The sequence below is a fragment of the Malus domestica genome, chromosome 05, assembly GCF_042453785.1.
Source record: "Malus domestica chromosome 05, GDT2T_hap1".
Taxonomy (NCBI): Eukaryota; Viridiplantae; Streptophyta; class Magnoliopsida; order Rosales; family Rosaceae; genus Malus; species Malus domestica.
In genome coordinates, this window is record NC_091665.1 from 9,388,038 (window position 1) to 9,415,519 (window position 27,482).

Consider the following 27,482-nt stretch of genomic DNA (forward strand, 5'->3'; position numbering starts at 1 on the left):
TAGATGTAAAACAAATTCGAATATAATTTTCTAAATTCAGAATAAAAAGAATCTATTTGTTTGGAGCAGATGAAATTGCAATCCCTAGGCGAAATTTCTAACCATTAAATTGGATTAGACAAAATCATGAAATTTTTTTCAAAAGCCTAGTTATAATAAATCACAAATTGGAAGCCGATTTTGGCATGCAATATAAATAAGGTAGGAATCATTTCAGACTAACCTTGATGGCGTTCGTCGAAAAGCTTGAATCCGAACACAGCTCCAAGGTTATAGGGAGATGTTGTTGATGTGAAATCCAACATGCAAAGGTTGAAGGAAAGGAACTTCAATTTAAAAGATCTGGAGCAGAGTGGTTGCTTGGTGAGGAAAAGTCGCACCAAGTTAGCACGATGGCCAGGCAGGAAGAAATCGGGAGGAAATAGATGAGTACAGGGCTTTTTTGTCTGTGTAAAAACGTAATAATGCAAACCTAGCAGGGGTAAAATAGGAAGAACATTGTGTTTATGAATAGTGTTTTAGTGTAGATTAAACTTGGGCCTAGCCTAAAATAAGCCACTTACAATAGATTAGTAATAATGGAGTTTAAAGTCACATATGTCAATAAACAAACCTAAAACCTCTCACTTACAAGTGAAGTAAAATACACTAGACCATAGCACTAAGTGGAGGGAACCGCTGTTTTAAGTTCATAATAATAAAATCTATGATGCACAGACATGGCACATTGGCCGCGTATCACGTGTTGAATATGCAAATGGACACGATACGCCTATAATACGGTCGGAGACGCATTGGATACGTATCTGGATCAACAGATACGGTGTTTGACAGATGGATACAAGCATCCGATTATCTGGATACAGATATCTGCACCATGGCCTTTGACGCAATTTCGTGGAAGAAAACCTCATGACAAAGATGACGCAATCTAGTGGAAGGACGCCTCGTGAAGAAGATGACACAATTTGACGAAGGAAGGCGTCGCACGGAGATGACCCGATCTAGTGGAGGAGGCTTCGTGAAGAAGATGACTGCTAGGTCGACATGCCATTTGTTTGTTTCTGTAGTAAAAAACGACACCACAGTTTCTTTTTTTTTTCTTTTTTTCTTAGGGTTTAAATGAGACTAAAGCCCAAAACTACATAGCCCACCAAATTTTCACCACTACCATCCTTTCTTTTTTAGAGTTTGAATAATATAAATTAAATTTTGAGTAATTAAATTTTTTATTGTTATTTGAAATTTTTTTTTAAATATATATTTATTATATAAATTGCCGTATCCATGCCGTACAGTGTCTTAGTTTTTAGAAAGGGATACTTTGGATGCGGTTCCTAATCCTTAACATTCTTTGACTAAAACCTTAAGGGCCCGTTTGTTTGACAAGATTAAGAAGGACTGGACTGGACTAGACTATAGTCCTTTGTTTGGTGTGCACCAGGATTAGCTTTAATGAGCTTAGCAGGGATTCGCTCGGATTAAAGACCTGCTTAGCCGTTCTTAACGAGGATCCCCAATTTTGGGCGGACTCGTAAGCCAGAGAAAACACGAGAGATTTTCGACGTCTTTCCTCATCGTCCTCATCTCTGCGTCTTCCATCATCGTCATCCTTGCCCTGCACCCTCATCGTCGTCCCTATCATCTACCATTTTCAAACCTAGATCCCACAAAATTGGAAACAAAAGGCAAAAATTTCTGCAATATTTCCATTTTCAAAACTAGATCCAAATCCAAAATTCAGAACAAAAAAACGAAAAAAAAAATACAAAATCGTTGTGCGTCTGAAACGCTCAGCATCTGTGCTCACACTCCACCTAGTCCAGACTCCCTGATCGCAGAACTTTGCTATTGACGCTGGAGAAGCAGACCCATTAATACCCAGATGACCCAGACTCTGAATGGGTTCTGATTTGCCAATTGGGTCCCAAAAAAATTAGGAAGAAAAGAGGGAGATGAGCAGAGAGAAATAGGAAGAAAAAGATGGAAATGAAGAGAGAGAGGAAGGGGCGAAGAAGAAAGAGGAAGAAACAGAGGGAGATGAGCAGAGAGAAATAGGAAGAAAACGATGGAAATGAAGAGAGATAGGGAAGGGCGAAGAAGAAAGAGGAAGAAACAGAGGGAGATGGACGGAGCAAACTTGGAAAGAAATGGGGATGGATGGTTTCTAGAATGAAAAAAAGGATAGTGGTAGTAATAAAATATTACTAAATATGTATTAAATAATATAAAATATTAATAAAATATGAATTAAAAATATATTTGTTATTGTCCAGCGTTTTAGTCCGACACTGCACCAAACGCTTCACTAAGTTAGTCTAGCTTAGTCTAATCTAAGCCAATCCAGCTTAGTCCCTGAAGCTAGTCCAGTCCGAGATAGTCCAGTGTAACAAACGCACCCTAATGGTATTCAAAGTTTGATCAAAGTCCCTTGACTTTGTACACCTCATTATATTACAATTAATATTTATATTTTTATAGATTTGACATTAATTGTTTGATATTTTATGAGATTTATAATCCTATAAATTTAAATTATAATACTATTAGAAAAGGTTACAATAAAAAAAATTCAAACATTTTGATTGAATAAATGGATGAAAACTATGTAAAAATAAGAAATAATAAATGGCAAAAGATTGTATCCATAGTGTTAAAAAAATTGGTACATTTCACATATAACAAAGTGGTACATTAATAAAGAAGAATGGGAACATTATAAATAAATTTGTGTACAGATAAAAGATTAAAAAATTATGAGTACAAATGAATTTTTTTAAAATATAGGCGCTAAAAGAAATTAATATATGGGTACAAAATAAAACTAAAAAGAAAATACTACAAATTTAAAAAAAAAATATTGCAAATTAAAACTGGCTACAAACTAACATGGGAGTTTTTGTTTTTATTTTTTTTCTTCTATAATTTTAAATATTAAATTCATTCAAAATAAAAATATTGTTAAATACTTTAGCTTCTTTTGGTTTAATTGTAATTTATGAAATTCTTAAAGGGCAATTTATGGTATTTTGAATTTTTCACCATTTTAGGGTGCTCACTTTATATATATAGATATACCATATGTAATTTTTCTATCATTGATTAAATATACAATGTCACGTGACGGTATACACATGGGTACAAACACAAATAAAACTTTAAAAAATATGGGTACAAAAAGAAACTAATATATGGGTACAAATTAAAAATGAAAAAAAAATTGGTACAAATTAAAAATAGGTACAAACTAAAAATAAAAATATATGATAAAAATTTAGCCATAAATATAAATATACTAATTGTAACATTTTTAACACTAAATGAATATATTTAAAAATAAAAATATTTTATTATTCAAATAATTAATGATGTTATTAATACCAAGGACCTTGATCAAAAATTGAAAATGAATAGGATTTTAATCAATGGAGTAGCAAACCGGAAGACATGTCAAGTGTAACTGAAAGAAGCACCATACTTTCTCCATTACAAATCCGTTGAGTATACAAGGACTAAACATATTAAGTTGTTAGACTATTGTATAAGCATCATGAGAATAAAACGGATACGCTTTCATTAATCTTGCAACCATCAATAAAGAATCATTAATATGAGTCACTTCCAACATATCTTTGAACTTCTTCCTATAGTTCTTAGCTATGGGCACAAAAACAAACAATACAAGACCCCACTACCACCTCAACAATGAACAACAAATGTTGCTCAAATATTCAAGTTTGTGCATTAAGTTATGGTTGATACAAAGGTCTCTTCTTAATAGGGCAAGAGAGTAACCACAACTACAAACACTCTTGTCGCTGGAGCAAAAGAACGACCACAAAATAAAAGAGAAATGGGGAATTAATATTGCCTTTTAAAAATGAAATGACCACGTCTCTTCTTTCTATTTCTCCTGTTTCGCATGTTTTTATTTTTATTTTTATATCTCTCTACTTATATTATAACACACAGATTAGGCTTGAATATCAAGTACCTGAATGAGTAGCTACTGCTATAAAAATCAGTAGATCAAACGTGCAAGACTTGGATCCTTGGAAGGAGAATATAATTGGTTCACCGAGAAGTGGCTTTTAGTGAGAGTTGAAAATTCATTTTATATTCAAGGGATGAAAATTTTATAAGGGTCAGTTTGGTATTGTTGTGCTTTTTAAAAACAAAATTGATTATGTTGTGCTGTGATAATAAATTGCTGTAAAATAAAGTTGGTGAGTGTTTGGTAAACTTTTTTTTTTTGTAAAAGTGTTTTTAATAAAAAAAAAAAGTAATGTCTGAATATTTGGTAAACTTTCATATAAAGTGTTTTGAATATGTTAAATGACTGAAAAGTAATGTCTGAATGTTTGGTAAACTTTCATATAAAGTGTTTTGAATATGTTAAATGACTAAAAATGATATGATATTTGATATGATATTTAATATGATATAATAATCGCCAAAAGTAGCAAAGATTGTAATTTTGTAAAACATGTGGGGGTATAATTATCATTTGAAAATTTCATTAAATGAGCACTAATTACAATGCTTTGAAAAAAAAATTACACTTTTTTAGAAGTACGGTAGAACCATGCTTTTACTTTTTTATGCCTTTCTAATGTTATTGACATTAATTTTTTTTTAAAAAGCATTTTTTGTTTGTTTTACCAAATATATTTAATGTTTCAGATTTTTTAATAAGTTTTTTTTTAAAGCACCAAAATCTCAAAGCAACTCTTAAACATTGAAAAAAAATTTGTTTATTTATAAATTTTCACAACTTATGAGGTAATGCCTAAAATAAAAGCTGAGAATAAAAATTTTGGTTGACTTACAATTAGAGAGTAAATTAGTCAAAGCCTCCTTTGTGTTATAAATTGTCCTCCCTTCTTATTAGGTGGTGTAAAAAATACTTTGTCGGAGCTTTCTGCCTTTGGCTTTGGAATTGACAACAATCCCTCTCGGTCTCTTCTTTCTTTTTCCCTCAATGTTTCTCATATTTTCCTTTGTAGTCGTTCTTTTTTTTTTCTAGTGACAAGAGTGTTTGTAGTTGTGGTTGTTCTCTTGAACTACTAAAGAGATTTATAGCATTTATGGCTTAATGTGCAAACTTAAATCTTTGAGCAGCATTTGTTATTCATTGTTGAGGTGGTGGGTTTTTCGTATTGTATGTTGTTTTGTGCCCATAGCTAAGAACTATAGGAAGAAGCTCAAGGTATGCTAGAAGTGACTCGTAGTAATGTGTTTTTTATCGATGATTGCAAGATCAGTAGAAAAGTGTTGCCGTCCCTTATGATGTTGCCGTCCCTTATGATGCTTGCATGATAATCTAATAGCTTAACATATTTAGTCCTTGTATTCTTAGTGAATTTGTAATGGAGAAAGTATGGTGCTTTTTCTAGTTACACTTGACATGTCCTTGGGTTTAGATAGTTGAAAATGAAGCTGACAATGTACAAGGAATAACAAACTAATGAATGAATCGGAGAATAAACTGACTACAAACAAATATAATTTTATCATTAATTTAAAACAAAGATTACCATAACAGTTACAAAACCGAAAGAACTAAATTGTGAATGGCTTATTTTTAACTGTATTACATAACACGCTATCTATAGAGAACTAATCATTAATCCTTAGTAAACAAGAAAGCAAAACCCTAATTCCAATGAGCTGGGACCAAATCCTAACCTAGACCCTAATTATGTTTAGTCAAATAATTTTTTTAATAAAAAAACTCGTTCTCATTTGGATAGGAATGAGGATCCTCTTCGGATCTTTTTTGTGAAAATCTCGGAAATCCTTCAATTATATTCGTTCATCGTATACAGTAGAGACAGTTTTCAATTTTAAATAAAAAATTTACAATAATTTTTACCGTACGATATATAATAAACGAACGTGATTGGAAAAGAGGATTCGGTGAGAATTCTTTGGATAAGACCATAATACCAGGTCCCACGTCAATGCCACCCAGGCCAAGATTTAGAGTGGGAGCAACGAAGATACTGAAAGGTGTTATCGTCAATCGAATTTAACTCGATATAAAATCCACCGCTTTGAATAGTACAACAAAGCCACACTAGTAGCTCTCTCCCTCTCTCATTCAATCCAATGGTGACCATTTCTTCAGCTCCGATTCGCACGCCGAACTTCTCTTCATCCTCCTCCTCTTCCTCCTCGGAGCACCTCCAATTCCTCAGCTTCTCTGAAACGCTATCGTTTCCTGTGACGAGTTCGGCTTCGATATCAATAAGCCACAGCCATGGCCGCCCAAAGCAACTCGCCATCTCCGCTAGAAACGTCGACGAGAATATCGCCGATAACGCCTTCTCTTCCAACGGCTCTCCTCCTTCCACCACTCGCTCCAAGTATGCATGCGTTATATATAAATGTAAATTTGCGTTTTGGTTAAAAAGATTAAATTAAATTTAATTAGTGACTAGCCTCACGCGCTCACCCGCATGCGAGAGGCATTTTTGCATCACGGGCGCTCCGCATCCCAAAGTTGCGTTGCTTTAGATATTCTTATATATTTCATAAGTGATTACTGAAAATAAATAGGATCTCATTGCCAAAGGAGATGGCCTCGTCCAACCATTTAGGCAAAAACTTAAACTGTAACTGAAATACTTTTATATTTCTTAAGTGATTATTTTATAAATTGTGCATGTGTGTACATCATAACAATTTCTTTTCTTTCATTTTTTCAATCATCTCCTTATGATATTTTTTTTTTTCTGTACAATTGTGCTACAACGATTACTATAACAATGTTTTATAATTAACACACATAATCGAACATGAGCACGTCATAATAATTTCTTATTATTACTTTTTCAATCAATCATCAATCATCCCTCTATGACATTTTTCTTTACAATTGTGTTACAAACTATTATTATAAACTTTCAAAGTATGAGAAGATCACGTGGCATTGTAATAAGATTTGAAATAGTTCTACGTACATATACAAAAACAATAATCGTAGACAATCTCTTAGTACTAACATGTACATGCATTTAGACAAATTACTAACATGTACTTTTTAATTATTTTTCTTCCCTGATTAGACAAATTACAAACACAGAACAAAAGTGGTCATCCTATCATACTAATCGCTAAAAGTGCAAAAAGTTACATTCATTAGTATCCTGAACTAATTAGTTACATTTCATCCATACTAAAAACATTTACAAAAAATGAGAGGGAATTATTTGTGGCCTCGTTAAAGCCTCAGAGAAAGTGGCGAGCTTTGATGTGTTCCATCTGATCATTCCCCTCCATACATGACATGCTAAAGTCCTCTTGAAGGTGTTCCGTATTCCTACACAAAGAAAAATAAAATATAATCATTCTAGCATAAAGAAAAATGGAGGGAAAATTATGACCTTTGATTTTTTTCAATTACCAATTGTTGTTTCCCTTGCATGTTTGGTATGACTTTTTGCTTTCTTTTTGACCTAAAAATAAAAATAGAGTAAGGTTCGAGTTTTTCTACACGGGCATGAAAATATAAACTCAATATCTAGGTTGTAGATTAGACACCAAATTAATTTGTCTACCCATCAAAGATACTCAAAAAAGAAAATGTGTATTGATGATGCATTTCTTATTCAAAGACACTTAAAAATGTATATTAGCATTAAGAAAATGTGGAATACTCGCTTGCTACATGTGTTGATGTGCTTACGAGTGACTTTTTTATTTTCATGGGCACTACATGCCCCTAAACCCTATGTATCATTAAAGATTCCGTACTTGACGAAATAATTTTTTATTATCAAGGAAACTAATATATTGTTAAGATATAATTGTGCACATACTTGTGTCATGTGCGTAGGCTTTGAGACCAAATGTAGCAATGCAAGAAAATCCGCAGCCATCAGCAGCATAAAAAAACCACTGGTAAAAGGCAAACACAAAGCTGAAGCTTTTGAGGAGCACATCAACTTCTTTCCTACATTCATTGATCAGAAGAATATATACAATTAGCAGACGGATTAGGTTTAATTAGAAAACGAACATCAACAAATCAAGACAATGTGGTTCTTACTTTGCCAACTTAGCTTCTTTGGGTGAGTGAAAGTTGTTGATAAGGTATGCAGTTGCAGTTCCACTCGGGTATGTTAGCTTGTACTTCATGATCATCATCTGTTGGATTTTAAAAAGTTAGACCAAAACCGAATTAAATGAATAAATCTTCATGTGTATATGTGTGTGTGGGGATTTAGTAGTAATTTCCAATTACCTTTTTGAGGGATTTGGATCCTCACCGGATCCCCTCCCTAGGGATCCTAAGGATCAGCACACGTGGACCGTTGATAAAAAATCGTGCGGTTACAATTAAATACTTTTTATATTTTTAAAAGTAAAGCAATCTCGTTTTACGTGAAAAATATAAAAAAGAAAAAATTGGTAACCGCACGATTTTTTATCAACGGTCCATGTATGTTGATCCTTAAAATCCCCAGAAAATGGATCCAGCGAGGATCCAAATCCCATTTTGAGGGGCATAATCGAAGACAACCCGACAAAGCTGATAGCAAAAAGAAACCCAATCATATGTAGATTGGGGTGTTGCCTTCATGTCCTTCCACGTCAATCTTTGCACTCATTCCTAGTAAATTGAAGAAAATAGGTTCCATTATAAAATATGAGAAGTAGTTCAATCTCTTATAAGTCCATGCAAGGTTCTTCATTCCATCAATGTGAGACTCATTCTCAACAATAACTTGCAGTTCCACCCAATTAATCTAATACAAATTAAAATTATTAGATAATTAAGCAAACCAGAAATCAAAACATACAAATATGTGACATTAATCCCAATTAATAAATTTGTTCTATCACTTTGAGACGTTTTCACAAACACTTTGTAAACTAATACAGTGATATGCAAATATGATATTATTTTCTTGCATGGAAACCAAATTAGAGATACATAGCACAACTGTATGCTATATATCGTATTTGGCAGATTTATAAATAATCAAATAGCATCAATATGATCATAAATGAATGATTAATGAGAAATGGTTAATTAATGGCAGTGAATTTGATTTGGAAAGAGACTAATAAACTTACTGCTAAAGAAGCCACACTTGTCGTTTATGCTGAGTGAAGGGCTGCTTCAAGAAGCTGCAGTTGTTGATCACGGCGAGTGAAATGGGTCTTTCTGTAAAGGAAAACTAACATGAAGGCTTTCATGTCTTCCTTCTTTCTTTGTTCTTTCGTTCTAAATTATCTGACAATTCACTTTGTGGATATAATAAGAGAGAATATTGGAGAAACCAAAAGTGTAAACATAATACGTAAACGATGGCTTCGATTTTCTGCAAAAGGAGAGAAAACTGCAGAAAAACGATCAAACAAACTTTAACCTGAAGAAAAATATAAATTAAGCAATAGATTTTGAGGCGTTACCTTTAAAAATGGCCATATGATGATTCGCCTTCCAGCAATGGACTTTGTACAGGAATAAACAGGAAAAAGATTGGGGAAAATAATGGATAAATAGAAACTATCCCAAAAATCTGAAATTAAAACGCAGGATAAAAAGGGAGATAGAAATCAAATGCCAAAAAGACAAAAGAGAAGAAAAGGGTGGAAGCAAATACCTGAGAGACTGGTGGTCAATTAAATGTGGAATCAAATGGCAACTGCCCATAGCGGTTTGAAATCTGATGCCATGTTCATCTTCTCCTCGTGTCAAGTTGCACGATGGCGTCAATTTAATATATGCTTCAGATACAGTTTGAAATCTGGGAGACTTATGACAACTGCATATAACGGTTTCTCCTTCTTCACATTCTAATTTGTTTCCTCATTTTTTCTGCTTCCCACTTTTTTATCATTCCTTACAATGTCTCACTCACACATACACCATATCACATTTATCTCGACTGCCTGCACCGAAAGCAAATGATTTGAAAACCTAATGGAAAAAGCCCGATAAATAATCGGAAAATGGATTAATATAAAAAAAAACTCCCCAGAGCCAAGAGTTTCCTTGTAAGCATAAGAAACTCACCAACGGGCACTTACATGGAGAAGAAACAAATCCAGTTTTTCACTCAAAAGCAAATAATCAACAATCATGCATGAAAACAGAAGAAAATTAAAAAGAATTTGGTGAATAGTGGACAAATGTTGGAAGGAATACATAGAAAATGGAGAATCAAGATTGAAAGTTACCTGCGATAAGAATTAGTCAATGTAGAGGAAGAGTCTTCGTCAATCTGTATCTCTGTTTCTCCCTCCCCTCGTTCTCTTCTCCTTGATTTATGCACGGTTACAAATAAACTATTGAAATGAATATGAAACTGAACTTACCCAATGAAATTTGAACACAACGAATTACTTCTCAAGTAGAGTTCACTTCCAAATCCTACTACTTCGATAGGATTTTAAATGCCCGTTTTCTAAAAATTGGAATCTTTAATAACTAAAGAATCACACTATATAGTAAACAAATGCAAAAACTAAGTCATTTATTAGGACGAAGAATCATAACTCACATGGCCGTCTGGATTTCCAGACTGCTCCCAATAGATTGTGTGGATATCCGAAATCGTCAGAAACCCGAAACTGTAGGACTCGCTCTCAAAGCCCACACTTTGCCGCGCAAAACTAAATTCCGAGAATTCCTCTTCCCTGCATTCACAAACATGTTGTCAGTTTCTTGTCAACTTTGGATTTTAGAGAGAGCGAGAGAGAGTGAAGAGAGAGACTAATGAGCTTGTTGGAAGAGAATGAGAGGATGGAAGGTCAGGGAGTGGACGCTTTTGATCAAGTTGGTATCTTGCAAAACGTGGAGGGTGGTTGAATCCCACGTTGTGGTTCTAATGCAAACCTCTACGGTTGTGATACTTTATCTTTTTTCAGTGATGGTTTTTTACCAGTTTGTCCTCCTTTTTAGGTTTTTTTGGATTTTGATTGTGAAGGAAACATAGGGATATTCTTGGCATTTCTGAATGCTTCACCAAATTGGGGATCTCCCTTTATATATATAGATTACTAATTGATTAATCAGGGTGAGAAGGATGTTGACTTTTAAGTGACTGTTTGTATATTGATTCATAAGGGACAATGCCCCAAGGTTACAAGATATATAGAGGAATGAGTGATCAACACACTGATCATCCTTGATTGACGCCTAAAAGGCCTAGGGAACCTAACAATGTGCAGCTCCATAAAACAAGAAGTTGACATGTATGAAAAGATTATGGAAAAATCTTTATAAGAGAGACCTAGATACAAGAGACAACTACAAGCTAATAACCACTAGAGAACAAAAAGGATAGAGCTTAGTATCTAAAGGAAAAAGAACAGGAAGTGGTCGAACAACCAATTTACCCAGTAACCCTTATTAACCAAAGGACTTTCAATACTCCCCCTCAAGCTGGGTCCAAAAGGTTGATGGAACCAAGCTTGGATATGAGGCATTAGAACATTTTTTTGTGGGTAAGGGTTTGGTTGAAATGTCTGCCAACTAATCAGCACTCCTTGTGTAGAGAGTTTCAATCACTTAAGTTTGTACTTAAGCCCGAACATAGTGGCAATCAACCTCGATGTGCTTCGTTCTTTCGTGGAATACTAGATTAGATGCTATGTGCATTGCAGCTTGATTGTCATAGAACAGTGACATAGATTGCCTTGTATGAAATCCCAAATCAACCAAAAGACCTTTAAGCCATATTAATTCACATGCAATGGATGCCATAGATCGATACTCAGCTTCATCACTTGATCTTGCGATGACACTTTGTTTCTTACTCTTCCATGTTACAAGATTGCCTCCAACAAACGTACGATAGCCTGTGGTAGACTTTCGATCTATTTCATTTCCTACCCAATCAGCATCGCAATAACCTATAACTTGAGTGTGATCATTTTTCCTCATGAGAATTCCTCTTCCAATTGATCTTTTGAGATAACGAATGACTCTCTTGACAAGATGAAAGTGTTCCATGGTAGGATAGTGTATGAATTGGCTAGCTAGACTCACTGCAAATGTAATATTCTGCCTTGTGATAGTTAAATAAATGTACTTACCAACAAGCCGTTGATAGTAACCCACATTGGGCAGTGGCTTGCTTTCCTAGCTAAGCTTAAGCTTGCTGTTGAGAGGAGTTTGAACTGGCTTGGCATCCTTCATGTTTGATTCCTTGAGAAGGTTGAGAAATAACCCTTTATTTGATGAGGCCATTTCTATTCCAAGGAAATATTGCAGCACTCCAAGATCTTTGATAGAAAACTTATGATGAAGTGAGATCTTGAGATTTGAAATTTCATCAGCATTGTCTCCAGTGATGATTAAATCATCAACATAAATTAACACTACAAGTTTTCCAGCAACTCCTGTTCGAATAAACATGGATGAATTTGCATTGCTTCTTTGGAATCCTGCCCCTTCAAGAACTGAACTAAGCTTAGCGTACCAAGCTCTGGGGGATTGCTTTAATACATAAATGGATTTGTGCAACCTACAAACCAAGCTAGGTTCACGGCTTTAAGGATGTCCCGGTGGTAACTTCATGTAAACCTCATCGTCAAGATCACAGTGCAAAAATGCATTCTTCACATCCATTTGGTATAGTGGCCATTCCTTATTGACAGCAATAGACAACAAAACCTTATGGTGTTCATCTTTGCAACAAGTGCAAATATTTCCTTGCAATCCACGATATAGGTTTGAGTGAATCCTCTAGCTACCAACCTAGCTTTGTGTCTTTCAATGGATCCATCCGAGTGAAATTTGATCTTATATATCCATTTACTACCAACTGCCCTTTTTCCTTCTGGAAGTCTAATAACACTCCAAGTCTTGTGGTTGGTAAAAGCTTGAAGCTCTTCATTCATGGCATTTTCCCACACTTCTTGACAGCTTGCTTCTTGAAAACTTTGAGGCTCGTAGTGGCTTGTGATTGTATTCAAATAGGCAGCATAAAAAGGTGATACATCCTGGTATGACATGAAACCGCTGATTGGATGCTTGGCCATATAAGTCACATAGTCTTAGAGCCTTGTAGGAGGGTGCCTAGCACGTACTGGATTATGTTTGCCTTGAACCTATGGAGCCTCTTCTGTCGATGCTTCTGGCTTCATTTTGTGAAACTCTTAATTATGTGTTTGATGGTCAGTGTTGTGTCCACTGAAAGGGACACTATTAGCAGAAGAAGGTACACTAAGTTGTTGTATCTTAAGATATGGTTCTTCAGCCCTTGGCAAGGGAAGAAACTCAAGAAATAACTCCCCCTGTGACTGATCATCAGACAGCTTGTTGTAATAGGAGTTAGTTTCATCAAATCGTACATCCTTTGATACTACAACCTTTTTTAACTCATGACTATAGCACTTGTAGCCTTTTTGAGTAGATGAATAACTGAGAAAAATGCATTTGTTAGCTCTAGGGTCCAGTTTATCCCTATGCTAGAATTTGCAAGAGAACTGCTGGCAGGAGTAAATCCTATTACAATATGTCGTCTCCAAGTAATCTTAGCTTTCGTGATCTATTATGTTGTATACATTTGTTTTTTTTTTCTCAATTGTTCATCCCTAATCGCTAGAATTTCTGCATACAGGAATTTCCACCGGCTAGCAAGCTAGACCAAAAAGCATACGGGGATCAAACAAGTCAAATAACCAAAGAACATAAATAACATAACTTAAATGGACTCAACATAGGTGAGGCAATCAAGAACAAGTAGCTATTCATATTAGACCACCACGATGCATGGATGCCGTACCTGAGGCGGATAAACACAACTTCCACCAAAACATACACAAACAGAACACTCATTTTCTTGAACAATGATGGGACTTTGAAGCCAATAGCTAGTGAACTCAGCTTGCCACATCCGGATGGAGATCAGTTTGACTGTTGGATAATATAAATGATTATGATCATAATACACATGTAAATTCAATCAATTAGATAATACCCAAATGCATCAAACACATATATCAATAAATAAAGCAGTAAAAATGAAAAGGTAAAGAATGATCTGGCCTGTGATATCAAGAGACGTGTGTTGTCACTGTCCTAAAGCCCTAGACGCCTCCCTATATGCCGGTTATAATGGCTATTTACAACTCCAAGATACAACTCTTAAATCTCACAGAGTGTCTAATCCATAAGCACAATTACGGTAGACGGGCTGCCAAATAGTGATCAATTGCCTATTGATGATCAAGATGAGTAAGAAGATAATAAGGATTATAGATGAGTACTGTAGTAGGAAGAGAAGGAAGACATTTGAATATTTTATTAACGTTTGAGGAGTTCCCTATTTATAAAACTCTATATAACCTTTGGTAAAAGACATGACTTCTCTAATTAATATGACTCTTCATATTTATTATTTAAAATAATAATAAATAATGTTTTGAATCTTTAAGAAAAAATAAAATAAATAACCAACAATCCCCCACAAGTTTCAAAACTCCACAGAAGTGTAGAAGATGTAAATACATATATATATATATATATGAATGGAAGAAATTTGGGCAACTTGTATACCATGCAATGGATGTAGGTGTGTTTTGGACCTGAACCTACACTTAGTGTTAACAACTTTCATCTAAAGGAATCATAGTGAACTATGTCTTGAACTAGATCCCTTTTGACCAAAGTACTAAATGTAACATACATGGTATCAATAAAAAACTTGGCACGAGTTAGCGCTATTTATGGTCATGCGCTTAATTTTGATTCTCATGAGAGTTATTAGAGAGCAACCCAATCCTCACAGTTGCGGCCTCACAACTACTCTTATTTAGGTGAGTTCTCCAAGAGTACATGTGACAAGTACTGTGACAACCCATCCCGAAATATATTTTTTTCGATGGTGTGAATTGACTAGAATACCCTTGGATGTTGAGTACATAGTGTAATGTTGTGGTTTGAGTTTGGGTGTTAGACTAATCTAATTAGTTCCTAAGTTTTTGGAACTTAAAATTTATGGTTTTGTGGTTGTTAGTAGCCCAAAGTTGGACCACACCCTCACACATACACACACCATTCACGTGTACACTCTCTTTCCTCCCTCTCTCGGATTTCTTGCCATTTCCATACAACCTGTACGGACAACCCTCAAAACCCTTTCAAACTTCATAGATCGAGGTTGTGATTGATGTTTTTGGACTCCTTGCAAGCTTAAGATCCGAATGGTGGTGATGGTTGTGATTGATGTTTTTGGTCCCCCAAAGTGGTAAGGTTTTGTTCCTCTCATCCTAAGCTTCAAATTGGTATAAATTTTGTGAATTTTGGTTAAGAATCGAAGATATGAATGTTTGATTGTTTTTCCAGAAACTAGCGCCAGCGACGATCCCGGCGATCCAAGGAAGAAGAAGGGGAATATTCCGTCAAGTCTGACGGAATATTCTAACGGCATCAGGTAACGCTGTTAATTTCTGTTAAGGTTTTAACGGAATATTCCTAACGGCAGTTAAGTCTCAGTTAAGGTTTGGCCGCGTGTAGGGGCGTGTCTGGCCGTGCCTTGGCCGGCGCATGGGTGGTCGGAAAATTTTTCTAAAAATTTGGGGATGTTCCTGAGGTTGAGTAGATCATGGTGGTATACTCAAATACCCCATTTGAGCAATGTATGAGAAGTTATTTCCTAGTTTTGTATATGTGCTTTAAATAACGTTTATTCAGTTATTTCGCATATAGGTGAGACCTATCCTGAAGACGAACGCCATCAACTGAGGCTCGAGGGTTACGACCCTTCGACATATCAGTGAGTGGGCTTTTGGTTTTCGGTATATACCTATATACTTGAGATTTTTTCCCAGAAAATGAATCTAAATGATTATATGTTTTTGAAATGCCATGCAAAGTATCGGTTTATTTTATTATGCATTAGTAGTTGCATATAATTATGATTGGTGCTACGGACGCACAGGTAAGTGCCAAGTAAGTTCATAATTAAAGGTATGAGATTGCTTCAGTTATGTGAGATATGATGTGATGTATTAAGAGCTCATAAACCTGCACCTAGGTGTTAGTGTTCCCCCCAGAGTTAGAGCACAGTCCTTCACGTGATGTTCACCTCCCGCACCATATGTTCACCTCCCGCACCATATGCTCACCTTGGATCCAAGTTAGGTGCACAGGCTTGTCATACAGACCACTTTAGGTGGTTTCGACTCGTAGGTGACCCGCGATTATTCGCACAGCTTTCACGTGATCGTAGCACTAGAGCATATTTATATTACACCTAGTCCTGTCGTACATACCACTTTAGGTGGTTCCGACTCGTGTGCAGGATTTGATTTGATTTGATTTTGATATGATTGAGATTGGTTATGAGCTATATACTCAGCCGTGCAGATTGAGTCAGAGGGATTTGGCTGATGCGATATTTGACATTGATATATTTTGCCTAGATTACTTATAGCATTGCAATGAGATACTTTGGCATGGTATACTTCTATGGATTTTCATCTTGAGTATGATTTCTGATAAAGCTTATTATTATTATTATTTTCTGGGAAATAATACAGGTTTCACCGCGAGGGGTTAGAACTTTTGAGAAATGAAATGATTTTGAAACGCTTTGTTTTTGCCCACTCACACTTTTTGTTTTGCGCCCCTCTAGGTTTTAAGTAGAAGTGCTTTGGTGGATCACGAGGATTTCGACGGGGGTTCTAACAAAACATCATAAATGTAGGATCACCCGTGGGTGTTGTATAATTAGTACTTGTCCTACTTGACTGCATCTAGAATATTTATGCTATGGTTGTGTAATTCACATTTAATCTCGCACTAACACTCTATCTTAGCTAGTACTGCTAGTAATTTGGTATTTATTCCTTCGTATTTCCTTTATATCTTTATTGCTTCCGCACTGTGCACATGGTTACGTCACTCCCACGTGACGGCCAACATGCCTCGATCTAGGTCGGGTGTGTCAAGTACCTTGTGAGAGATTGCCCGCCTCAAAACTCATTCAGGGTTAATACCCTTCCTAACGTCACATAAAATTGCACTAATGTCATAGGGATGAGCGGAAGAATATCTCATGGATATCTTCATTACAATATGAGTGCTATAATGAGTCATGCAATGTGGATTGTTTCTACCACATTGAACTTCCTTCATGGGATCTCCAATCACAGAAGTTGGGTTTCCTTCCTAGGTGACTCCCTTACGGGCTTAAGCACATCCCCCTCGACAATTTTGCATTTAGCCTCCCCAAGGCGTGTAGATAAATGACTAACAAGTCATTTTATTAATTATGATTGCCTTCACAAGGCATAAATAAGTTTTCTGGTCATATATTTGCTCATCAGCGCTCTTAAACCTGCATGTTATAACTAACTGCAAGCTAAAAAGCATTTTAGTCATAATTTCACGCATAAACTGTTTAAGGCACATAATCATTCATAGCTTCACTAGAATAAACATGGGCACAAGCAATGAAACATACCCCCACATTATGGTGCATATTAGAAAATTAATTTCATGAGAATTTCAAATCAATTTCATTATTTATAAGATATTAAAAGTAAGAGTAATTATACGTACATTGAAGAAAAGTTCAATATTATTTCTTTGTTCTAGTGAGCAATGACATTTAAAAAAAAATTAGGAAATACTGTTAAATAACCAAGAGAGCATCAAACAGTAATCTATATTTCCACAGTATGCTTCAACATTAAGTACAAAATAGTATACACACATAACTATTTTATAATTGACACCAGATTCAATCTCACGCTAAATCTCACAGCCATATATATAAATATGAACATCAACCGTAGAGTAACTACACGTACCTGCATAGAAGTTTAACGTGTTCACCATTTTGTCTCATGCTAAAAATCTCAATAATTTCACATGTAATCTATGAAAATAAATAATATGCAAATGCAAGTAACGTAATGTGACAGTCATTAAGAGAAAAGATCAAATCGAATAATGCCGCTTCTCTTCTAGAGAGAATTATCGATACACACAGATATTAAATAATCAAATAATTCATTAGTTTTCCAGTAAGAAATTCTTATGCAAACACAATGTCAATAATCTAGAATTATAAGTTAAATCACAAAATGCATAACAACTCATATGCCAACAATCTTATTTAAAATTTTGACAACTACTTAACAATGAAATTTGTTCTCTTTGCCTCAACAATGTCGAGACAACATGCATAAAGTAGCTATGCATGTACATGATTGATGAAATGATATTTCAATTGCCAAATGAAAACAAAATTTAGTTTCTAGGTCAAACTACATTTACCCTTTTATGCATTTGTAAATTATACTCTGCAAGAATATGATAAGGTGCAATCAAACTAAAACAGAACTTTCGGTCATTAGCAAACAGGTCTAGTTTTATACTGCAATTTCAAGAATGAGATATTTAAGTGACATTTGTTCAGTTTCTATTTTTTTTTTTTTCCCAATACACAATGCACATTTAATTTGTTTCAAGACAAAATTATATATGCAGACTCACACATATTCGGTTTTTATTCGAAGAATAATGAGATTGTGCACAAACAATGTCTGCAAACACACATAATCGTAACAAGAATTAAAATTGAAAACCTATTTTCAGGAGATCGTTGAAAGAAGAAGCAATCACATCAATTGGTTATTGTGTGCTATACAAATATATACATTATTTCCTCATAGAATTCAAGCCATACAAATGCAAATTGGAAAATTAAACAAGTAAGGTGTTTATAAAATGCACAGTAAACAAATCCATAAAATTATTCTGCGTTTGTAGATATGCATATAGGTAAACGAATCGTGTCTACCAATTAACAACGCATTCTTTAAAAAAATTGCGACTGTAGTGATAACATTTACGGAGAAAGAAAAGATGTAGAGATTCAAATATGCAATATACACAGTATTAACTATATATTGTTTCTTTGCAACCACATTAGTGAATAAAGAACCCAAGTTACGCTATACGGCTGGGTTTGATATAGTAATTGTTATACGTCTTTGCCTTGCGTAGATTTTTGGATTGTAAAATAGATATGAATAAAATTACTCCAATGGCAGTGACGCCTATAATGGAACAGTGAAATGGATTGTAAATTTGCAATTATATTATCATACGTTTTACGGTTTTAGTTGTTGGATAATATAAATGATTATGATCATAATATACATGTAAATTCAATCAATTAGATAATATCCAAATGCATCAAACACATATATCAATAAATAAAGCAGGAAAAAGGAAAAGGTAAAGAATGATCTGGCCTGTGATATCAAGAGACGCGTGTTGTCACTGTCCTAAAGCCCTAGACGCCTCCCTACATGCTGGTTATAATGGCTATCTACAACTCCAAGATACAACCTTTGAATTTCACAGAGTGTCTAATCCATAAGCACGATTACGGTAGACGGGTTGCCAAGTAGTGATCAATTGCATATTGATGATCAAGATGAGTAGGAAGATAATAAAGATTATATATGAGTACTGTAGTAGGAAGAGAAGGAAGACATTTGAATATTTTATTAACGTCTGAGGGGTTTCCTATTTATAAAACTCTATATAACCTTTGGTAAAAGACATGACTTCTCTAATTGATATGACTCTTCATATTCATTATTTAAAATAATAATAAATAAAGTTTTAAATATTTAAGAAAATAAAATAAATAACCAACATTAACTGCATTAGCAAAGTCTATACTCCGTCTAGCCAAGGCATCGAGAGGTCCATTTGGCAACTTGCTAAAGCTTATGCACTTGTAAATGACTCCGGCTGTCATCAGCTTTTCAGCCACTGGTATAACCCTTTCAAAGAAATAACAGAAAAACAAAAGTCGTAGGATTTGCAATAGCAACATAAATTCGTAAAATTTTAAATTTATGTTCATGTTTGTTGCAGGTTGAGAGCTCATGCAGTGACTGAGGCATTTGTGATAGCCGCAAATAGGCAGTTGAGCGTGCTTCACCCGATTAATAAACTTCTGCATCCTCATTTTCGTGAGAGTAATAGAGGAAATAATCTTTGCTTCAAAGTTTTCGATGGAATGGTCGTCAGCAATGGACAAGGACTGGAGTTTTCCTGATCAAGCACTCCCCATGGATCTGATCAAAAGGTAATATCTTGGTTAGTAGCATTTTTTTAAGTACATTTTTCATCTACGATCGATGGCAATTGAAAGTATGTTCCATTTTCTATGTTCAGAGGAATGGCGGTTGAAGATTCAAGCATGTCACACGGCGTGCGTTTACTGATGGAGGACTATCCATATGCTGCAGACGGGCTTGAATATTAACTACATTGTAAAAGATGAAGAATTGGTACAAAGAAAGATGAAGATGATAGAGAGAAAAACCAGAAAGATTGTATTGATTAAAATGGAGAAAATGTATACAAAAGAACTTAAAGAAATGATAGCTAAACAATCCCTTATATAGTCATATAACCTAATTAAAATAATACCCTAATTACAATAATACCCCTTTTTGTTATATCAGTTATTACTCCCCCCTCAAACTGAACTCTGGAGTATCCAAGTGAAGTTTGAACTAGCCACGTGAGATTGATCTGGGAAAGATGCAGCGGCGCCCAATCGAAGTAACGTAATGACAGTTTCCTCTCCTCCAAAATAGGACGCCCAGTGAAGCCCTATTCTTCCGTGAGCATCTCTGAAATTTGCAAAAATATGAACTGATTTTGTATTGAAGAAGCCACTTAAAATGCTGATCCAGTGTCTCATACCACTCATCAGTGCCATGTTCAACACCACAACGATCTTCAATTACAATATCAGATATGCCACAAACAGTAGGAAGTGCAGGAAGAATGAAGTCCCAAACTGTCATATTAATCTGGTCTTGGTCTGAACATATCCAACAAGTTTTCGACGGGGAACTGAGAATCCATAGTTGACACTGCCAAGAAACTAAATCTACCAAGGAGAATGACACTCCCAAGAAACTAAACTACCACGGAGAATGACACTCCAACAAACTAAATCTACAAAGGAGAATGACACTCCAAGAAACCAAATCAGCTAAGGAGAATGACACTCCAAAGCACAACACAAATCTCACACTTCTACTAAAAATACCAAATAAGGAGACTGACACTCCATGAACACAAATCATACTGCAACTTAGGAGAATGAAACTCCAAGATTCATAGAAAGAATGACACTTTCTTCTTTAAATTGACAAGAAAACTAATACTTGCAGAGATCAACACATCAAGACCACAGCTTCACTTTAATTAAACCTTGAAAGTACATCAAAGACCACAACTTCAAGAAATCAGCGTTTCAGATCACCAAACACCCAATGTCTTCACCAGATCATCAGAATCGCAGAAACTCCCACACATTGTTGATGTAGAAAGAATAACACTGTCTTGAAAGATTGACACTTTCTTGACTACAAAACTTCGTATTTCTTCACATCAACATATCCAATACAATATATGCAGATGAACACAAACACCCAAATCAACACATATATCCCAGATCAATCAGAAATATCCCACTTCAATATCTTGAGAATTTAGCAACCCAGATATCAAAAATTGACTATAATCTTCAAATTAAAGAAATAACAACACCTGAAGAATCCAACACTCTAATTGACATTCTGAAATCTGCCCTTGCCCTCTTCGAAGGTCGGTAGCTATCATCGTCAATATCTTGGTCATAGAGAAGATGGGGGAGCTTGCATGAGGTATGGATGCTGTCACAGGTATCGACGACGTGTAAGGAAGCGCGGCCAGAGGAGAGAGCTTGCGAGAGGAGGGAGTCAAATCGGCAACGCGAACGATCCACTTTCCGAAGAGACTGAGTCGAATCGGCAATGCGAACGATCCGCTTTCCGATATTTAAGAGCCGGAGGACGAGCGATCGCCCGAGGAGCCTCGGCCGCCTAAAACGACGCATGTTCTGGGCTTTGGGAAAGCAGGTTCAGCTCTCCGAGTCGGAGATCAAGCAGCTCTGTGTCACTTCCAGGGAAACCCAGATGAAAAATTAGGTTCTTGATTCATGTTCTCTATGGAAATGCTTGGATCAAGATCCCAGAAATGAAATCCAAAGATACGAGCTTTTCATTCCCAGAATTGGGAATTTCTTGAAGTTCTTCAAGATTAGTCTCAGAGATCTTCTGCACGACCTCTCTGTGCAACTGGATGTTCTCCCCCTTCTTGATTTCGTCATAGGCCATGCGGAGAGCCTCCAACTCCATGCCTGGCTGCTCTGGCTCCTCTCGGCGATGAAATGAAGGCGCTTGAAACCTAGAGGAAAAACCCCAAAAACTAAACACTAAACACTAATCAAATAAGCGTAAACAAAAAAAAATAAGGAAGAAAGATAGAAAGTAATGAGAAAAGAGGAATCGACCACCAAGATCCGGCGTGAGCCTTGGTGGCTCTGATACCATATTAACTACATTGTAAAAGATGAAGAATTGGTACAAAGAAAGATGAAGATGATAGAGAGAAAAACCAGAAAGATTGTATTGATTAAAATGGAGAAAATGTATATAAAAGAACTTAAAGAAATGATAGCTAAACAATCCCTTATATAGTCATATAACCTAATTACAATAATACCCTAATTAGAATAATACCCCTTTCTGTTATATCAGTTATTAGAATTATGGTTTGCAATTAAAACATGGGTTAAAGACTATTGCTCCTTCTATTACAAAAATGATCAAACGGCTCCAATCCTGATGGAAGGAACTCCGCAAGGTAGGCCACGGAGACAAGAAAGATGAACCCTGGTGGCCTAAAATGCAGACTCGTGACGAGCTGATAGAATCATGCACAACTATCATACATAATGCTTCAGCCCATCGTGCAACAATCAACTACGGTCAATACTCGATTGGTGGATTCGTCCCAAATCGCCCAACCATAAGCCGGCGGTTCATGCCAGAACAAGGCACTCCAGAGTATATATGAGGAGCTGAGAACAAACCCTGACAAGGCATTCTTGAAAACGTTTGCACCTCAGCTGCCGACACTTCTTGGAATGGCCACGATGGAAATCTTGTCAAGGCACCCGGCTGATGAGCTCTATCTCAGACAGTGTGCGCCGCGGAGTGGACAACGGATGCAGACATACGGCAGGCTTCTGAGGATTTTAAAAAGAAGTTGGAAGCAATTGAGGCCAAAATTGAAAAGATGAATAAGGATGAGAGATTGAAAAACCGGTTAGGACCGGCGAAGATCCCTTGCACTTTGCTGTATCCCTCTAGTGAACCTGGACTTACTAACAAGGGAATTCCCACCAGTATCAACATTTAAATCTTCTCTTCTTTTTTTTTTCTATATTGTATTTTACTCATCTTATATGTAATTCTTTTTGTTTGTAAGAATAAGTTTAGAAATACGAATATTGAATTCGGTACTCTTAACTTCAGCTACAAGCCGTTTTTTGAATTTTCAATAGACGAAAAGGGTTTCAGAAACTGTGTCATATGACCTCCTTTTCGGACAATACTGCTCTGATTAAAGGGAGTGAATCCGGTTAGGATTCTCTTTCCCTCTAGGGTTAGGTTTTCTAGTCCTAGTTTCTTTTTCTTTTTTTTCTAGTCCTAGTTGTGATTGTTACACGTACGATAAGTTAGCTTACTTGTATGCCAAGGCATAAATCTTTACTTAAATATCTCTAGGATTACGTTGTAATCGGATTCGTTGATTTTCTTTATCATCATCTAAAGCTAATGCAATTCTAAGATCATTAAGTCATATATGAATCAATGAAAAAAAATAATAGTGTATCACTTGTTACATCAATTGTCCATTTGTTCGACAAATATAGATATCTAAATGTTTCCAAATCAAATGATTTTTTCTAAAGTAAATGGTTTCAGTTACAAAATGATGCTACGTTGATGGGGATCTAGGAAAGAATTCAAGAAATTGTGGTCGGCAGTAGTAGGAGTAATACTTACTGAATCCATTCGAGGATATGAACAAACAGTTCTAGCAGTCCACTGCGTGTCCAAACCTACCAGTTATTTTGCATCTTTGTTAATGATTGATATCAATATAATTTCACCAAAAGAGTTTTCAGTAATTTTAAAAATACTTTTAAACGAGCCATAAACGCCATAACCATGAAAATCAATTTCTTTACCAAATGAAGAAAAAAAAAATTCAATTCATTTTATTGCAAAAGAGTAATGAAGAGCGAAATTTTAAACTAATTTGTAAACCAAATAATGTCACTAATAATGAATAAGAAATCTATTGTAAAATTGGCGGTATGTGCAGTGGAATAAATAAACAAGACACAAAATTTACGAAGTTCCTCTACAATCAGTGTGAATGGAGTACATCCTTGGGGCAGTAGTGATGCTTTTATTTATAATCTGGAATAATAAGATTACAAAGATAACTCTCTATTCTCTCCTCTGTTTTTCCTCTCTCTGCCATGAGCCTTCTGGCTTCTCTCTTCCGTTCTTTTCTTCTCTTTATTCTCTTCTTATCTCCTTTGATTTATAGGCAAAGCAAGAGCACCAAAAGCAAGCAGTGGCGACTCCTAGTGGAAGGACATGTAGAGTGGGATGAGTGGGATGTAGTGGTTTGGCCATCCACACATTGAATGGCTCAAAATATCACACTCTCCCTTGGATGGCCATAAGTCTTCGATTGACTCGTTAAAACCTTGATCTGTTTTTGGATGCTCCTCCTGATAAGTAGTAACACATCTGTTATACTTGTTGACTTTCCACAGGCTATTTCTTGAACTGGGCTGGAGGGCTTTCTGCTAGACTTGCATCAAAGGTCTGAATTTACTCATTTTATATGGAGTGGAATTTGATTTAAGGGTGGTGGACACTTGATCTTGAATTGGACTTATGATTTCTTCAAAGACCTTCAAGGCTTGATCTTGAATGAAATTGGACTATGAGGAGCTTCACGTGACAAGTGATATTCGGCTTTGTCGGGGATGAATCAGCACGTGTTTGTTGCGCTTATCTCCACATGCTTCAATGAATCATTTTCACTTGCCTTATCTGTTCCCCTTGCATAAGTGGTATTTTCCCTGGTTTTCCCCCATGCATGTGTGGCATCTTCTCTTGTAGTATTTGTCCCCTGATGCATGAGTGGAATGCAACCCTTGCATTTGAATGGTTCATCACTTCTTGGTGACTGGAGACCCAGCTCCATCAACAGTTGAAGATGGTTACTCGAGAGCAATACTAGGTAAGCAATCAAGAAAGTTTCCAGGCAATAGGTTCCTTACCAGAAGGTTGATTGCAGGTTCTGACTGATTGCTTTCTTTATCCTTGTCTGACAGGTAAGAACAAGGACAAAGGAAAGGACAGGGAGATTGCATGATATGAGATACTCTTACTCTCGTCCCTGATGATATGAGATACTCTTGCTTTGGTATGACTTGTTTTGAAGAGGTATTCTCGAAGAGAAAGAAAACTGAGTATGTTGAGAGGTTTGGTTGCAGATGCATTTTCGCGCAATGAGAGAGAGTTAGGAGTTTTGGATGTGTGCCTTGCCATGGAGGAAGAAGGTCGACATATATAGGGATTTCCCCAATAGCAGGTAGTGGTGTGGATGTGGCTTTGTCATCCACGCTTGTCAGCAATAGTGTTGTAGTTGGAATAGTAAGATTTACACGTTTTCAACCTTGTCAGAGATCTTTGACAAAGTTGCACGCGATATCCATTGGAATAGTAAGATTTACAAGTTTTCAACCTTGTCAGAGATCTTTGACAAAGTTGCATGCGATATCCAAAAAAGCTGAGATTGCGTTTGAAAAATGTCAACAAACTTTATTCAGGAAAATCTGGCTTTTGAAATTCAGAGAGTTGTGCATCTCTTGATCTTTGAACAAGTGGCTCTGTTGCCTCTTCTTTCATAGAGGTATTGATTGTATTCAAATTTGCACACGTTGAAGATTTCCCACTTGTGAAAATTGTCTCTGCTGTATTTCTAAGATTTCACTATATCCAACCTTTTTCTTTCATCAATTTCTGAAAATGGCTTGCCCATCTAACAATTACTTAGATTTGAGCCTTAGGACTAATGCAGGCGAGCCGCATCAGGATAATATATGGTGCCCATCTTTCTTATCTTCAAATGGTCCTCTTATAGTTGGGGACTCTGTGATGAAGAATGACCTAACCGCTATATTGGTAGCTAGGAATCTTCACTCCCAAGGCTAACAGAATCCTTTCAAACCGGTCTGATGAGTTGGCCGTTCAAAACTCCTTGGCTCTCAGTATTCAGTGTGCGGGCTTTGTTTCTAATATAGGCCAACGCCTACTTGCTCGAACTCACCAAGTTGAATCATTGATGGCTGAGGTGGCAAGTCTTAAACAAGAGATTAGAGGTCTCAAGCACGAGAATAGAGTGTTACACATGCTTGCAAATAATTACTCAACGAGCATGAAAAGAAAGCTCGACCAACTACTAGAATCCGAAGGTCGGACTCAAAATGACAATCAGGGGTTCAAGTCTTTATTCCAAAGACACCTATTGTTTCAACCGTCTAGAGCTTCACCAAGTACTGAGGCTCCAAATAATCAACCTCTGGTGCCTCTCCTTTCTGGGGTACTTCCGAGTACTGAGGCTTCACAGGAGCAACCTTTGTGAAGGTTCCCTCCTGTTTGTTCATTTTAACTCATGTACATGTCTATAATTTCTCGGAGATATTAATCGATAAGCTTTATTTCATTCAATGTATTGTGTCAAATACAATAAAGCATATACTTCACTAAGATGTGGTACTTCTGAACCAAATATCAATTCATCTTCTCCCTCACGAGGATGAATGATTTTTCTTAGTGTGTAAATATTAATAACCACTTGAGTGTTCAACTCATGATCTTCAATCCATAAGATTCTTTAATATCATAAACATCATGGATAAAATTCGTATTGGCATATTATTCGATCTACAGCTCGAGACAATATTTCTCTCAACACTTTATAAACTTTTTAGATTCTTCAAGAGTCTCAACCTAATATTATCAACTCTTGCAAGAGATTTTAGTATGTTACAACAATATCATAATGATAGTACTCACTAAGGCAATTTATACCATCCATTGGTATTGAGTACATATTTTATGTTTTACCTTTCCAGGGCTTTCTTTAAGCAATTTGAATCCTTCAGGGATTTTCTACACTTCATGACACATTTTCCTTTGGAATTTATATAAAGCAATTTGCTCCCATGTATACTTGAGGGATTTACTTATGGAGATATGATGTGGGCGACTCACAACCCTTCGTATATAATTCTCCATTCATATGAACTTATTTACAAGAGTATAATTTCAAGTTTCAATTAGTAACCTTGTGTCATATCATGTGAGTGTATTTCACTGTATTACAAATACCTATATGTAACCTCATTTGGTTCAACATCTTTTGGATATTTGTATTATATACATATATATAGGTCCATTTTTCCACGTTCTTACAAGATTGTAATGGAATTGTCTTTCTCTATTTTTGGCAAATAATATTTCCTTTCGTCGACGAACAAAAGAACGTGACT

General features: G+C 35.8%; 1 protein-coding gene, 1 long non-coding RNA gene and 1 pseudogene across 2 annotated transcripts; 1 reads left to right on the plus strand and 2 right to left on the minus strand.

The window, feature by feature from the left end:
* Positions 1 to 7,034: 7,034 nt before the first annotated feature.
* Positions 7,035 to 8,348, minus strand: LOC139195881 (probable metal-nicotianamine transporter YSL7). Its single transcript, XM_070821623.1, has 5 exons — positions 8,249 to 8,348; positions 8,054 to 8,151; positions 7,824 to 7,957; positions 7,409 to 7,460; positions 7,035 to 7,324 (listed from the first exon to the last, which is right to left on the minus strand). The coding sequence occupies exons 2-5, from the start codon at positions 8,149 to 8,151 to the stop codon at positions 7,234 to 7,236; spliced, it is 375 nt and encodes a 124-aa protein (XP_070677724.1). The 5' UTR covers positions 8,249 to 8,348; the 3' UTR covers positions 7,035 to 7,233.
* Positions 8,349 to 8,479: 131 nt separating this feature from the next.
* LOC139195882 (uncharacterized) lies at positions 8,480 to 9,489 on the minus strand. Its single transcript, XR_011580951.1, has 3 exons — positions 9,424 to 9,489; positions 9,085 to 9,244; positions 8,480 to 8,617 (listed from the first exon to the last, which is right to left on the minus strand). It is a non-coding gene; the product is annotated as an uncharacterized lncRNA (long non-coding RNA).
* A 3,636-nt stretch (positions 9,490 to 13,125) lies between these two features.
* Positions 13,126 to 23,342, plus strand: LOC114825065 (linoleate 9S-lipoxygenase 6-like; annotated as a pseudogene).
* The last annotated feature ends 4,140 nt before the right edge of the window (positions 23,343 to 27,482 follow it).

Excerpts from the sequence above, each read along its gene's own strand:
- LOC139195881 (XM_070821623.1), bottom strand. The coding sequence starts at position 8,151 with ATGATGATCATGAAGTACAAGCTAACATACCCGAGTGGAACTGCAACT. Across the intron at positions 7,958-8,053 it reads AAAGAAGCTAAGTTGGCAAA|GAAAGAAGTTGATGTGCTCC; the intron begins GTAAGAACCACA and ends CAATGAATGTAG. Across the intron at positions 7,325-7,408 it reads TGCAAGGGAAACAACAATTG|GAATACGGAACACCTTCAAG; the intron begins GTAATTGAAAAA and ends TTCTTTGTGTAG.